This window comes from Kryptolebias marmoratus, linkage group LG11, assembly GCF_001649575.2.
Source record: "Kryptolebias marmoratus isolate JLee-2015 linkage group LG11, ASM164957v2, whole genome shotgun sequence".
Taxonomy (NCBI): domain Eukaryota; kingdom Metazoa; phylum Chordata; class Actinopteri; order Cyprinodontiformes; family Rivulidae; genus Kryptolebias; species Kryptolebias marmoratus.
This window is the reverse complement of record NC_051440.1, coordinates 7879348-7894000: the sequence shown is the minus strand read 5'-3', so window position 1 is coordinate 7894000 and position 14653 is coordinate 7879348. Positions and strand designations below refer to the sequence as shown.

Genomic DNA, 14653 nt, shown 5'->3' with positions numbered 1-14653 from the left:
AGGCATTTTTGTGTTTGCCAAGGTTGCTTGGCTTTGGAGGCCATCTTGAATGTGGTTGACTCTAAAGGTCGATGAGTTTTGGATGTACAACCTATGGCTACTTTCTGAGAGTTTCAATAAAATCTGGCCAGTGTATTGTGAGATATTTTGCAAAAGACACAGGCGAAAACATTATCACCTCTTCGCCTTCGCCGGTGGTCAGAAATGATGTAGGTGTGCTTCACATGCCAGCAGCAGGCCTGCTCTAAATGTAACTGATAAGACCCCTTCAGTAAAATCCCCCTGCTTCTGTTTTTTTCCTGAGGTGGTGAGGCGTAAAACGCAGAGGATATGAGGCTCTTTGTTGCCGTTACGCTTCGCTGCGTCTTGTCTGACCAACGATCTGTCTCAGCCGACTCATCTTCCCTTCATTCATCCCGAGTGCACTGAATGATGAAGAGATATTTTCCCTGGAAGTAATTTGATTTATCCTCTCTACCGACTGTCAAAAAGAACAATCACGCGGTGAGTTTCTGCTTCTTACTGAGAGGAAAAGGACGCCATATAACCCAAGATTTATTAAATGGTGGCATGGTGAGCAGCAATCCGGAGGTCTGTCGATGAAAAAGAGACTTCGACGGTCATGTTGCTGGTTTTATTCCCCTTAAAGTAAGATCCATATGTTTTCTGGCTTGCTGAGTAGTACTCTGGAGGCCATAACCTTCGCTCAGTTTCGACTGTTAACCTCCGAACAGGTCGTGTTTTCACAGGAAGCCTTTTTTGAGAGAGATTTCTCGTCTTGAGGCGGTGCTATAAATCCCAGACATGTCCATCACACTCAGAGCACTTCTGCACTCCCGTAAATAAGGCTGATAGATACGTGATCCCCGGTGATACCTTTCCGGATTGCCTGAAAATTGTATTCTTCTCTCTTTCCTTTTAAGCTGCTGACAATCAACGAGGTAAAAATAACAGGGCTGTTCTCACGAGGCTTGTATTTGACGGATAATTCCCTGGAGGAGGTTTTCTGTAATAGTTTATCTCTCTGATATAACTGTGAGTTTTGTGTTACAGGGTCATGGATAGTGACAGAGTAGGACCACAAAGTTAAACTGAGACATTACTTCTTGGGAGGGAAAGGGTGAATGGAGTCAGCATTAACAGGCTAATTTGATGTCAAGTGTCAGCGTTACGTGGAGCCATTTGTAAAGAAATTGCTCAACAGAATCTTAAAAATGCTGTTCAGCGAACCAACAACTCAATGATATATTAAGGTGAATGTAATCCTCTGGATGAAGTAATTTATCTGCCCTGTTTCATTCCATAACTGTGATTTCATAAGAGGTGTGGCACCTCTTTATAAGCAGGAATTTGGCAAGGAAGAAGGATGTTTCACCAGTCGACATGCCTGTACAAAAGAGGAAAAATAAAAAACGTGAACAGATGTATTTCTACTTAATACTAGGGGAAGTTTAGTCGTTTGGTTTCTTATTTATATCTACAGATAATTATCATTGCAGATAAAAAAAAGGATATAGATAGTGGTAAAGTGGGAAGTTTAACATTAAAAGTCAAGAGTGAGAGTAAAAAGTTTTTCTGAAAATGAGATTTTGGACTGGATTCTGAAGTGGGGTTTTGTAGAAGTGTTATTATTCTGCCAAACCTATTTATTTGAGCAGGAAGTGCTAAAGCTACTTGCTATCACTAATTATGCTTGCAAATAACCAAATAATTCAATGAAAATTGGCTTGTAATGCAAAACCAATGGGGATGTAACAAAGGATCTGCTTGAACCATTATCTATTTGTTGAGGTTAAAGTTGTCTTAAGACAACGGCAATCCACTTTAGTTGTAATAAAACCTAAATAACAATAATAATAATCGTCTGTTTATGGACCATAATTGTGTCTAATAAAGAGGATTGATTGAATAATAAGTTTTTAATTCATCAATAGATAGTAGGAGTTTATAACCTTACTGCAGAACCTCACTTCAAAAGCTCTGAAGTATCCCTTTAAAATGGGAGGAAAAAAATCCTCACCTTGAGGGGGAAAAAAAAGAAACTTTAAAGCAGATTTAAAGAGTTAAATCTTTGGAGAAACACTGCTTACGAAAGAATAGAGGGATAATTTTAAAGGTTCAAATTGTGAAACTCTATTTGTGGACAAGGAGTGACTACAATAAATAGGCTCGTCTTTATAACATTATATAGCCTGGATCAGGGGTCCCTAACTACCGGGCCAAGGACCAGGACCGGTCCAAAGATTTATACCAGGCCGCATAAATTAATGAAAGCCTTTCTTTAAGTAAATCTATATACCTTTATATATACAGTAGATTGGTCTAAGGGGTATTTTATTTTGAAAAATGACAATTTCTGTCCACGTGTCTTTCCTGCACTTGCCTCAGTCGCAGTTACTTTTCACCTGGCAGCAAACTTACAAGCTAACCCTGAAGAAAATGAGTAAAAATCTAACTTTCCAGATCACAGGGAGCTGGTGCCTATCTCCAGCTGTCACTGTGTGAGAGAAGGGGGACACCCTGGACAGGTATATAATATATTATATACAATATATTATATATAATATATTATATAGACATCAACAATGACCTTATAGATGCAGCTGTTGCTTCCCATCAGTCTGGGAAAGGTTGAAGGTCATCTCCAAACTATTTTGAGCCTATTTTACAGCAAGAAAGATTGCAAGTGGAAAACATTTAAGACATTTCGTCTCGGCAGTGGACGTCCCAGCTAACTGAGCCCGAGGTCAGACTGTGTAATCATCAGAGAAAATGTCAAAAAGACAAAAGTGCTTCATCTCCGACTTTGCAGGCCTCAGTTGGCATGTTAAATGTTAAACTTCATGAAAATACAATCAGACAAAGACTGAATGGCTTTTCCATTTTGGGCTTTGTTTTTGTTTAATAAATAGTGACATGGTGGAATCTGTTATGTGTTTTTTTTCCCCCACTTGAGGTTAGATTGAAATCATTTCAGCGCGACTCAAAAAAATCAGATCTTTTTTTTTTTATTATTATGTCTTGATATGTAAATCAGTTTCTTTCCCCATGACTTTATTTTATAACCAAATCCAGCTAATGTAACTAAATAAAATACTCTTCTGCCTATTTTTAAAAACACGTATAAACCGGGCGTCCTTGTGTACAATAATGATTCATTCCTCTCTTGTTTTCAACAGCTCGGTGAGGAGAAGTTCATTTTTTAACAGGACTTCCTATTCCCACTATTATTGAATTGAAAGGTTGCACAATCCCACATCTTGGCAAGACTCAAGTACTTGGATTGGCCTTGGATATAAGCTCAAGAAATTACTCCATTTCCAGCAAAAATAACCGAGATACATATCTGTGGCTGTGCAGCAACTGCATAAAACAAAAGCAACAAAATCTCCCGTGTCATAATTGTGAAAAACAGGCAGTTCGGTACAATAATGTTTATATTTCAGCAGAAATTTGTGGCACATTTCAGTTTTTTTTATCAACAAGAACAGGCAATTACAGACAGTTACAGCTAGTGTTGGACAGATTTACACATATTACTCTTATTTACAAACAGTTGAGGAAATTTTATGTATAAATATAACAAACACGTTGAAGGAAACTCACTGTACACCTGTAAACCGTACACGTTTCATGTTTATATACGATACAAGGTGAGCGTTCTTTTAGAGGCTCTCGCTGCACATCACATTAAGGTGCAGGAAATTGTTTTTGTCTCGAGTGCAAACAAAGTCAAAAGCACGAGCCCCTAGTGGTGCAGGATGTCAGAAAAAAAAAAAAATCAGGAAGCAGGCTGACGTATTTTGTGTGGAATGCTCGAACGTCTGTCCGGCAATCTGAGAAAGTCATGGGAACTATATGTAAAGGTGGTTAAAGTCCTCCGACAGCGGTGAGGCGCACCTGGTCAAAGCTTCCTGCTCACTGCATGTATGTGTGTGTGTGTACATTTGTTTTTTTGCCATTGCAACAAGCCGTTCACACACTAAACCCCTTTAGGCAAGTTATACAAGTGTGTTTCCTCCTAAATGTAAAATCCTGTATCTATTATTCTTTTGACATTTTTTCTTTTTTTTTTGCATCACCCATGGAACTGCGGTTCTAAGAAAACCCCTCAAACTAGCAATCCAAACCCAAAAGATAAGGCCCCTGCCTTTTAGAGGGCTAGAAGAGTGTCGACTCTCCATCAGTAAGAGTGGCGCAGATGCCAGCAACACTGTCGAGATCCATCGGAAAACTCCTGAAACTGGCACTGGAAAATGCTGCATGCTTGGCTGAATTCAAGAAAAGAACAGAGGTTTTCTTTTTAACAAACCTTCCTATTAGTCTTCCTGATATATTCTGTCGTATTTATGCACATTGAATCCAGCCACAAACCTACACAGTGAGTTTGTATTCTCTTTTCTGTGACAGATTTCTAGCTCGCTCAGAGCTGATATGTTTGAGGGGCATTTTATTTCCTGTCAGCCATGTCCAGAGATGAGCCAACAGTGTGTGTGTGTGTGTGTGTTCTGGCTGCCCGTTTACTCTGCCTGGGCTGAGGCTTTCGGGGAGTTCTCCAGCTCTCGCCAGTTCCCTGTGCTGTTCGTAGGGCTCCGGTTGGTCATCCTGGTCAGCAGCGTGGTCCTGCGGACGCTGCTGTCCGAGTCCTCCTTCTTGTAGTCGGCGTTCAGGCCGAGGCAGCAGGCGAAGCAGTGCACAAAGTCCTGCAGGAGGTGGCCGCTGAAGATCATGTAGATCCACGGGTTGCAGCAGCTGTTGAGACTGGCAAGGAGCGCAGACAGAGTCACTGCTGTGTTCTCAGAATCTGAGGAACGGAGACGGAGGGGGGGAGAGGGAGAGAAAGGAAGGACGGGGAGAAAAAAAGGAGTGATTAATTCGCAAAACATCTGGTGTGGGCAAAAGCTGCAGAAGTGCCTCTAATGCAGTTAAGCTGCTGCTTAAAGTGTGGGGCCATTTTGGACAGAAGAAAAGGAAAGTAAGATCTGTCTGTTTAGAAAAGAAAAATTGCACAGAAACGCATGTCAGTGAGCATTTTGTAATTTGAGTGCTCTTTTTTTTCTTAACAGAAAACAAAACCTGACTATTTAGACAAAATTGCTCTGAAACATAATTTAATGAGCTAACTTAGTGCAAGATTTTTAACTCAAGTGCTAATTTCTTCACATTAGTAAATAATCTGCATGCAGAGCACACAATCTCTATTTCTCCTGTTTTGAGATTTAAAAAAAATTCACAGAATATGACATTAAACTTGATATTAGGTGAAGCATGGTGGTCCTCACGCTCTTTATTCTTGTTTTTAAATATATAATAACCACCTGTTTGTGTGGAAATTGTTGACTAGATCATTTCGACTGCTGCAAAATACATGCAGAATACAAATGATTGCATTAAATTCCTTTTTCCACATTTTTTGGCCAAATAAATTCGTGCGTAAAAGCTGTGCGCACTTGGATTTTTTGGAGTTTTTCCTTCTTGTCACACATTTGCTTCTTGAAATGGAAATTAGTGAGCGGATTCGAGTTAACTGTGCAGCACTCACCGTCCCACTGAAAGTTCTTATCCCACACGGACCACATCTGCACGGTGAAGAACGGCGCCCAGCAAACAATGTAGGCCAGCACGATGACGAAAGTCATCTTGACGGTCCTCAGCTTGGCCCTGGAGATGGTCGTGACGCTGCTCACCGAGTTCTTCCCGATCAGGCCGTTCTTGCTCGCAGCCCCGGCCGTCGTTTTCCTCTTCTTGTACTTGATGTTTTTCCATATGCTGTGGCAGATGAAGCCGTAGCACAGCACGAGGATGACCACGGGCACGAGGAAGATGCCCACGGTGATCCAGGTGATGTACGCCCTGGCGCCCCAGGGCTCGATGAAGTGCGCCCAGCAGTCGTGCACGTCCGAGCCGTTCTTGATCTCGCTCAGGGAGAAGATGAAGTACTGCGGGGTGCTGAGCACCAGGCTGCACATCCACGTGGACGCGATCATGATGTGCGAGCGCTTGGTGGGCTGCTGGAGGGTCTTCAGCGGGTGGCAGATGGCGATGTAGCGGTCCAGGGTCATCATCACCATCATGTAGGTGGAGGCGAACATCCCCATCACCTGGAGGTGCTTGACGATCCTGCAGAGGAAGTCCGGACCGTAGAAGCGGAAGGTGATCTCCCAGCAGAGCTGCGGCAGCACCTGGAAGAAGGCGACCACCAGGTCCGCCAGGCTGAGGTGCTTGATGAAGAGGTGCATCCGCGACATCTTCTTCTTGGTGTTGTACATGGCCAGCAGGACGCTCACGTTCCCGACCACGGCCACCACAAAGGTGATGCTCAGCACCAGGATCTCGATTTGGGCCACCTTCTCGTTCCGGGCGAACGGGTCGGATCCGTTTGCGAGGACAGTGCCGTTTCCAGGGGTCCCCATCATCTGGTCGCGCGGGAGGCTGAAGACCCGAGTGTGGTTCTGTGCGCTCGGGAGCAGCGCGTCTGCAGGAGTGCGCATGGCACTGCCCCTCCGCGCGCCCGAGCAGGTCCAGTGCCAGAGGGACCGCGGAGAAGCCGGTCCGATCACGGTGTGGAGCCACCTGATGCGTCCGGGGGACGGGTAGGGGGTGGGAGACTTCTGCTCTGTGACTTCTGTCTGCTGCTGTGGCTTCTTAAAGCCGAGTCAAGTTTCAGAGCGTGAAACGCATGCGCCGCAAGCACACACACACACACACACACACACGCACGCACACACCGCCAACTCTGTGTGATAAACGTTAAAGTCAACTTTCCATTAACTATTACCCCAAAAACAGTGCAAATTTCAAGTTTTTTCGTTTCAGGTGCTTTATTTATTTATTTTACTTTAAAATGGATTTAGAACTCAAACTTATTAACCCCATTGACCTAGTTGCAAAGGATTTTTTTCCCCACTGATCAGCCGAGCCCTTCCGTTTGCTTTACCCTGTTTCCACAACAACCTCTGTTCTCTCTTAGAGCCACATGTTTGAAGAGCAGTTAAAATTCCCACTTAAACCTAGTAAACAAACCTTTAAATAAGCCATCTATCATTCGAAAGTATTTTAGAACAAAGCAGAAAATAAAAATAAATAAAAAAATGAAGGCCTGACATTTACATCATCTGCTGCCTTTCATGTCACAGTTTTAGACTAGGATCTTCTTCTGTTATATAAAATGGCAAAACTGTTTTAGTCAAACCAATAAAAATATACTATCTGTCACAATCTGTTAGCACTCAGAGCAGGAGTTGAGGAGGACTCTCAGCTCCTACCAAACCAAGTTTTAGCTCTGTATTTGTAAACCTGAGAAGTTACAGACATTTTTATTCTAAGATCAGTTAGCTGTGGTAGCCATTTTTAGCAAGGATCGACTCTGAACGTTAATCAGTGGAGGATGTTCATCCGATGATTGCTTTCTGAAAGTGTCACTTGATGAGGCAGTTTGCTAAAAGTCTCTCTTTTAAATATGAATACTGCTAACATTAATGTGTATGTTTTCTAGGATAATATACATACATACATACATTTACTGTAAGTGCATGCCTTCCTGTTTTTTTGTCTCTACATCCTTTTGCTGATTCAGATAACACCATTCACTTAAAGCAGGGGTCTCCAATCCTGGTCCTCGAGGGCCCTTATCCTGCATGTGTTACTTGTTTCCCTGCTCCAACACACCTGATTCAGTGGTTAAATTACCTCTTCGTGTTCTGCAGAATCACCAATTGATTCAAATCAGGTGTGTCGGAGCAGAGAAACAAGTAAAACATGGAAGATGGTGGCCCTCAAGGACCAGGATTGGAGATGACTGACTTAGAGGCTGTGCGTTTGGTAAATGGATAATAAATGATGAATGTCACCATTAGTTTGAGTTAGTTAAAAGACAAAACAAAACAAAACTAACAAAAACAAGATGTCAGGTTAAATAGCAGCATGCTCATGGCAAATCAGACGGTTGGCTTCAATAATGAATGTCAAACTTTTAAGCAACGATTTCAGTAGCATTCAGAGTATGTGTTGTGTTTGACTCTCAGCTACCACACCACATTTTAAAAACATTTGCTGTTGTTGTATTTTTTTTAATTAGTTGTGATGGCCATCTTGAATCAAGTTGGTTTCGTCGAGGCAAAAAAATAAGAGAGACAGTTGATTGTTGATTTTTAACATTTTGTTGCAAAGAAACGTCAAGCAGCAGATCCCAGGGATGAGCAGCAGATTCTGTCGAACATAAGACTGCCAGAGAGCCTCTTTTTGACCAAAGCGTATCAGTAAGACGTAGATAAGGTCTCGTCATAACTGGAAAGCCGTGTCGCCTACAGGGCATCAAACTGTGACCAGACATGTGCTATACATGACAGTTCTCCTGCCTCCTAATGAGGACATCTCCAAAAACCTATCAGTAAATCCTTTTTTTTTTTACAAGACACCTGATGATTACTTTATGAGCGTTTCACTAGAATCCGTCCTCTGGTTCATGAGATACAGGCTGACAAATGAACACGCACTCACACACAGGCCACGAAACGTTTTCTCCCACTTTCTGCCGACGAATAATGTTTTCCGCTGCGATGAAGTAGCAGAATCATTGCCTGAAAGGCTGGGCCCTTTTTGCTCCTTGATGCTGCTTTTTACTCAGCAGAGTTTCTTGTTGTGTTCAGCTCTGCAGAGAAAGGCCTGCTACAGGGGTGAATTGTTTAAAACGGGCAAGAAAAAAAAAAAAAAAAAACAGAAGCAAACAGAACAGACTACTCAGCCTGCAAGCAGTTACTTTTAATGATGATCGACCGAGGGGGCCGGAGCAGCCGTTTGTTTTTCTCTTGGTACATCTGGACAACATGGCAGCAGATGCTGTAATTCTGCTCCAGTTTCATTTTTTCTGGCTGCAATCCGTCTTACCTACAGCTTCACGCTTTTAGTTGAAATTATGGTAAAGTTTATATATTGCAATGCATATTTTTTATGAAGAGCAGCAGTCAGGACATTGCCCACATCTGTGTGTGCTTGTTTGTCTGTTAGCAAAATATCTCATGCACTCGAACTCTCAGACTCTGCTGCTGCTTATTAAGCTTTGGAGTCAACCAGATTCAAGCCTGCCTCTACAGCTAATCGACTTTAGCCAACGCAAGAATGGCTATACTTCATTGAATCTTACAGATACTGAGCTAAGATTTGGTGCGATAGTAGCTGAGAGTCATCTCCATCACAAAGTATCACACAAAAGCTTTGTTTAAAATTTTGAGAGCAAACACATTCTTTCAAGGAATGCTGTTTTCGTTTTGATAAAAGTATTGGGTAAAAAATATCTTGATTAGACACTAAAATGCATAATTTCCCCATGTTCTTTTTTCATGTTACATTTTAACCGACTGTCATTTTATAATATTTGTTTATCAATTTAGCCACAAGGCCCAGAGGCAGGGTGATTACCTTCCAACTAGTCCCGGTCTATATGTAAAGCACTTTGCTGAACCTGGAGAGGTTAAAAAAAGTGCTATCTGGATAATTAAGAATTTTTTTTTAAAGCGACACAATCATAACAAACTAATGAAGAATAATTAAAGTTAAATGTCAGGTTGATTTATACTTGACAGATTAATATACAAACATATATAAATAAAAGAAATCTGTTTGAGGTTAGATCACTGACTGCTGATTGGGGATAAAGAATTAAACAATGACAGGGTTCTTTTTGTGTGGAGTTTGCATGCTCTCTAGGTGCACTTGAGGATTTTCTCCGGGTACTACAGTTTTCTCTCACAGTCCACATATATGCATTAGGTTAACTGGAGATTTTAAATTTCCCTTAGGTGTGACTGCGAATGGTTGAATGGTCTCATGTTTCTCTGTCTTGACCCGTTCAGTCCAGGGTGGACCCCACCTCTCGCTTGCTGATCTCTGGAAATAGGCACCAGCTCCCCACAACTCTGAACAGGAGCAAGCTGCACAGAAAATGGATGGATGGAGCACTTATAATCTCAAAACTGTAAAATAAAATAAATAAATTCAGGTCATTCATGAGAGACACATTCAGCCAGGGAGACAATCTGAGGATTCAAACAATCATCTAAGTAGCAGAAACATAACAGATGACACAATGTTAATGTTAATAATTTTACCTAATGAAGAGTATTGGTCCAGGGGAATTGCACAGCTAAGTTTGGTGCGTGAAGATAATTAATTATTTACGTGAACAAACTGGGATCTATGTGATAAATCTGACTTAAACCAGCTTAGAGATGCTTTTTTAATCTCTACATGCAGCACTGAGATCTAACAGGATGATATGATTAGTAAGAACCATTAATGATAACCAGTCCTGTTTCTGTGCTATGATGAACTCTAAACCTCGACTAAGCTCCTCAGTGTCAGGATTTGGGTATTTTGAGTTTATTTTTGGGAATATTTTGTGTTCAGTTTTAGATTTGGTTCTGTTTATGAGATCTGTTGTTCTGTTTCCTTCACGGGTTCTGTGTGTTTCTGAGTTGTTTGTTTTCATTTGTGATGTTTGGTTTTCCTCCCTGTGTTATCCGTTACCTTCTCCCTCAGTCAGTATTTTTCCTTGTCAGTCTGCCACGTCCATCCTCACCTGTCCCTGGCTTACAATCAGTCACCTGTGTCCAATTCCTCATCGGCATATATGATCAGTTTTATTATTGCTTTCTGTTTTTGGTTTTCATGCCACATTCAGGTCTGCTCCTCGTGTCTCCTCGCGATCATCTGTGTTTTGTTTTCTTCTTGTTGTTTCTGCTGCCGTGTCAGCCTTTTATTTTCTCTTTATTATCATAAATCAGTTTTTGTGTTTGCAAAGACGAGTCTGCAGTCTGGGTTCCTCTCTGTCAAGCTGGATACTCAGTTAGATTATTTCTGTCCAAATATTCACAAAATAGTAAATATTTTTCACTTTTTATAAAAATAAAATGAAGGACAGAGTTGTGAAAAGATTATAATTGTCCAGATTTTACTGCATCAGTTGCAGGTTTCTTAAGATTTAATTAACTTCGGGGCATGTGAAACTAATCCCAAAAAGAAGTTCTGTTATTGCCCCATATTCATCCCACAAAAACAATGATTTTTGGTTTATGGCTCTCACGATGTCCACATAAATGCCTTTGCTTTAAATCATAAGCCACAGACGTTAGGCAGAGCTGCTTTGAAAATAGTTTCTCAGCGAAAACAGTTTATTGTGCCCTAAACGTTTTGCACAACAAGTTAAAAAAAAAACCTTTACACACATATAAAACCTTATTTGTTCTAAATGTAATGGGCATGAAACTAAAGCCTCTAATTAGCACTCATCTCAAATTCTGCACTTATTTTTCATATAGACGTGTTTTATTGATCTATTTTAATCTCCTTTTAAATTTTAATGATAAAAAACGATCACACATGCAAATGTTTGGGCACAAAAAACTAACTTTATCAAGTAATTAGTGTCAGATGGTTTTTTTTTCTAAAAAGGTTAATACAAGTGGGTAAATAGCCTATTTCTTTAACAATACTTTAAAAGTTCTTTCGTGTAAAGAAAAATAAGTGTGCTCATGCTTATAGTGAGGAGGACCTTATACTCACAATATGAGTATAAGATGCAAGCAATAAAATCAAATCTGAAAATTTGCACTTTATCAACATAGTTTTTTGCCCCTGATTTTAGAGATTTCTGCCATCATTAGAATCCTCCCTGGTTTCAACATCTCTCCTGTATCACAGCCTTCTTCCCGCTCTCTCTGCAGGTTTAGTTCTGCCGTTTCAGTTTCCAGGTGACGCATTGCATAAACCACATATTGCAGTTTTCCTTTTGGTTGCATCTCATCCGTGTGTCGATAGAGAAGATAACCATCTTAGTTTTCTTTTGTGCTTGCATTCTCCCGATCAGCTCTCTTTTCGGCCCGCCCAGTGAGCCCTCCCAGAGTTCCCATCCTAAACATTCCCCGCTCCTGGGTTTAACGGACTTAGAAGCGCAGGGAAAAATTTTGCATAGTTGTCCCAGAGGAATTGGAATGACGAAGACTTCTGGTGCCACGGGCTCCTGTGGACCAGCCTCCACCCACGGGACCCCCACTACGTGCTCTACAGTACGTTCACGTCTTGTCCTTGGGGGGGGTTCGGTGGCGGCACAGCAGATGTCTTTCCGTCACGCTGGACTGGGCCACGTTTTGCTCTCATCTCCTGCTTTTGAACATGTTCACAAGAGATGTTTTGTGCTTTTATTACAGCCCCAGGCTTTAAATATTCCTGTGGATATGGAACATGAGCGTTTTGCTCCCCATCCTCGGCTGTGGGCTGTGAGTTTGGGAATCACAGGAACTCTAAGAGCAGCAGCAAGTCTGAGCTCTGTATGAGTCAGGGGGTGTTGGAGTACTTTTATCGAGACATAAACACACCTTGAGAGGTGATTTCTATGTTTGGAAAATAGTATCCGAGTCTTCTAATGGATAGTAGTCTGCCCACTGGAGATAGGCACCAGCTCCCTGCAACCCTGAAAAGGATCAAGCAGGTATAGAAAATGAAAGGACTGATAGGATTATGAGAGCATGACGTTGCAACACACAGCCTGATAAAAGCAGTGGCTGCGTGACACTGCAGGAGATGTTTTTGTCCAGGCATTGATGCTTTCAGTGCACCTTCTTCCAAGGTTCAGTAGGATGGCATCACCGAAACAAATCATATTCTTAACTCTGAAGTCAGTACATCTTCTGGGTAACCCACCAAAAAGATGTGCCATTATATAACTATGGTGTAGTGAAGAAATGTTTTTTTTTCTGGCCATAATCTGGTTGTTTTTAGGGCTTAGAACATTGTTGCCTTTCTGATATTGACTGACAGGTCACTGCCTGCAGTGTCACCACCTGCCATGTCACCATCGTACCGAAGACTTTAAGGCTCAACAAACGAAGATGTTTGATTTAACCAATAAATAGGTGCTGAAGGCAGAGTGTTCACCTACTGACCCATCTCACTTTGAAAGAAAGAGCCTGTCCCAAAAGACATGAAGCGAAAAATAAAAAATAAAAAAATAAAAAAGTGAAACATAGTTTGAAGCTTTTGAAGCAGATTTCAGGTAGATCCGTTGTTGGAAATCTGAAGTAAGGTTTTGGGAGGTATTTCAAACAAAGAAATGTGATATATTTAAAGCACTAACATGCAACTGCTGCTGGATCAGTTGCCACAACACTCCTACTTGTTCTTCTTTCATAAAAAAAAAAAACTTTTTTAAGTGTATAACAACAAAAGAAGAACATACTGAGCATGACTAAATAATAAATAAATAACAGTTCTTTAAACTGTTTACAATTTCCTCTTAATTATTGATCGATTGACCTTTTCAGCACACGGTTAGACTGATGGCAACCGGATCAGGATGAAGCAAGACAGTCAAAAAAAAAAACTGGTAAAAACAGCGCCATTGTTGTTGTGGTTTCTAGTGCATAAAATAAACTCTGGGCATGTGCGAAATGGGCTGCCAGTCTGCAAGGATCCTCCAAAAACAGTATTAAAACGTCTGCCATAAACACGACTGCAGGTAGAAACACAGGAGAACAGGTTCAATTTAAAAAAGTTATTCAAAGTGTGCCAAACTACAAAACAAAACCTAAATGTAGAACTTTTGTGCATGGTACAGACTTATATAAGTCAAAGTTTGAGAAGTATTTCTCTCAAAATAAATTGTTTTATTCCGACAATTAATGCCATCTCTACAGAGCTAACTTATTATATCAGTTTAGTGTATAAATATTTTGAACGATATGAATTTAGTAAACAGGACATTCAGATTTCTAATCATCACGTCATGAACACAAAAACAATACAACCTAAACTAATCCTCCTTGTCCTCCTCAGTGTATTCGCCTAAATGTGACAGCAATGCTCCACAAATTAAGATATTTACCCCCAAAATATTAATCTTATTACGATCTGAAGCGATTCCACAGATAAGACGACAGATCCTGCTTGAATTCATTCATCAGACGGCTGCTGCGCTCACATTTTAGTTTTCCAACCGGTTGAGGTGGAACATTGACTTTGTTTCAAATTATTGTGCAGAATAGTCTTTGAAATTATGGACTGACAAAAGGATGGATGAAAAATCGCAGCACTACAAACGGCTGGAAAGCCTTTAAAATGGCCTTGCAGTCAATGCGTTTAAAGAGGAAGGCCAATTAGTCTTTTTCAGCTCCATAAAAGAACCTCTCAATCATGACCTGAAATACAACAGGTGAAAATTTAATGAGTTTGAAGCAAAAAAAGAAATTCAACTGTCCAAAATAACCTACACACACACACACACACACACACACAAAGTTTAATAAAACATCCTTGAGGCATATCTCTGTTTTAGAAATTAGTATTAGGAGGAACATTTGATAAAAATGACTGGATGTACTGAATAAAAAGCAGTGTTCTTTTAGAGGTTGAATAATTGTGTGAATGCTTTTAAGCATTCACACCATTGTTTTCCTGTTTCTCTTTATTATCTATTATTATTGTGTGAATGCTTTTAAGCATTCACACCATTGTTTTCCTGTTTCTCTTTATTATTATCTATTATTCTTCTTTCACTATTCCGTACGTTTTTCGGCATCTATCGCAGGCCGCAATTTTTAAGCGATTTCAGCCATTCAGGTATCAAAACGTTCAGCTCGTTCAGGAGAAGGGTGCTATGACT

General features: G+C 40.7%; 1 protein-coding gene across 1 annotated transcript; it reads right to left on the bottom strand.

Moving 5' to 3' along the window:
- Positions 1-2992: 2992 nt before the first annotated feature.
- avpr1aa (arginine vasopressin receptor 1Aa) lies at positions 2993-6640 on the bottom strand. Its single transcript, XM_017439814.3, has 2 exons — positions 5543-6640; positions 2993-4804 (listed from the first exon to the last, which is right to left on the bottom strand). The coding sequence occupies exons 1-2, from the start codon at positions 6489-6491 to the stop codon at positions 4521-4523; spliced, it is 1233 nt and encodes a 410-aa protein (XP_017295303.1). The 5' UTR covers positions 6492-6640; the 3' UTR covers positions 2993-4520.
- Between the last annotated feature and the right edge of the window lie 8013 nt (positions 6641-14653).

What these genes read in the sequence shown, in the direction of transcription:
- avpr1aa (XM_017439814.3), bottom strand. Translation starts at nt 6,491, where the DNA reads ATGCGCACTCCTGCAGACGCGCTGCTCCCGAGCGCACAGAACCACACT. An exon ending in TAAGAACTTTCAGTGGGACG is followed by an intron (nt 4,805 to 5,542) that starts GTGAGTGCTGCA and finishes TCCGTTCCTCAG; the next exon opens with ATTCTGAGAACACAGCAGTG.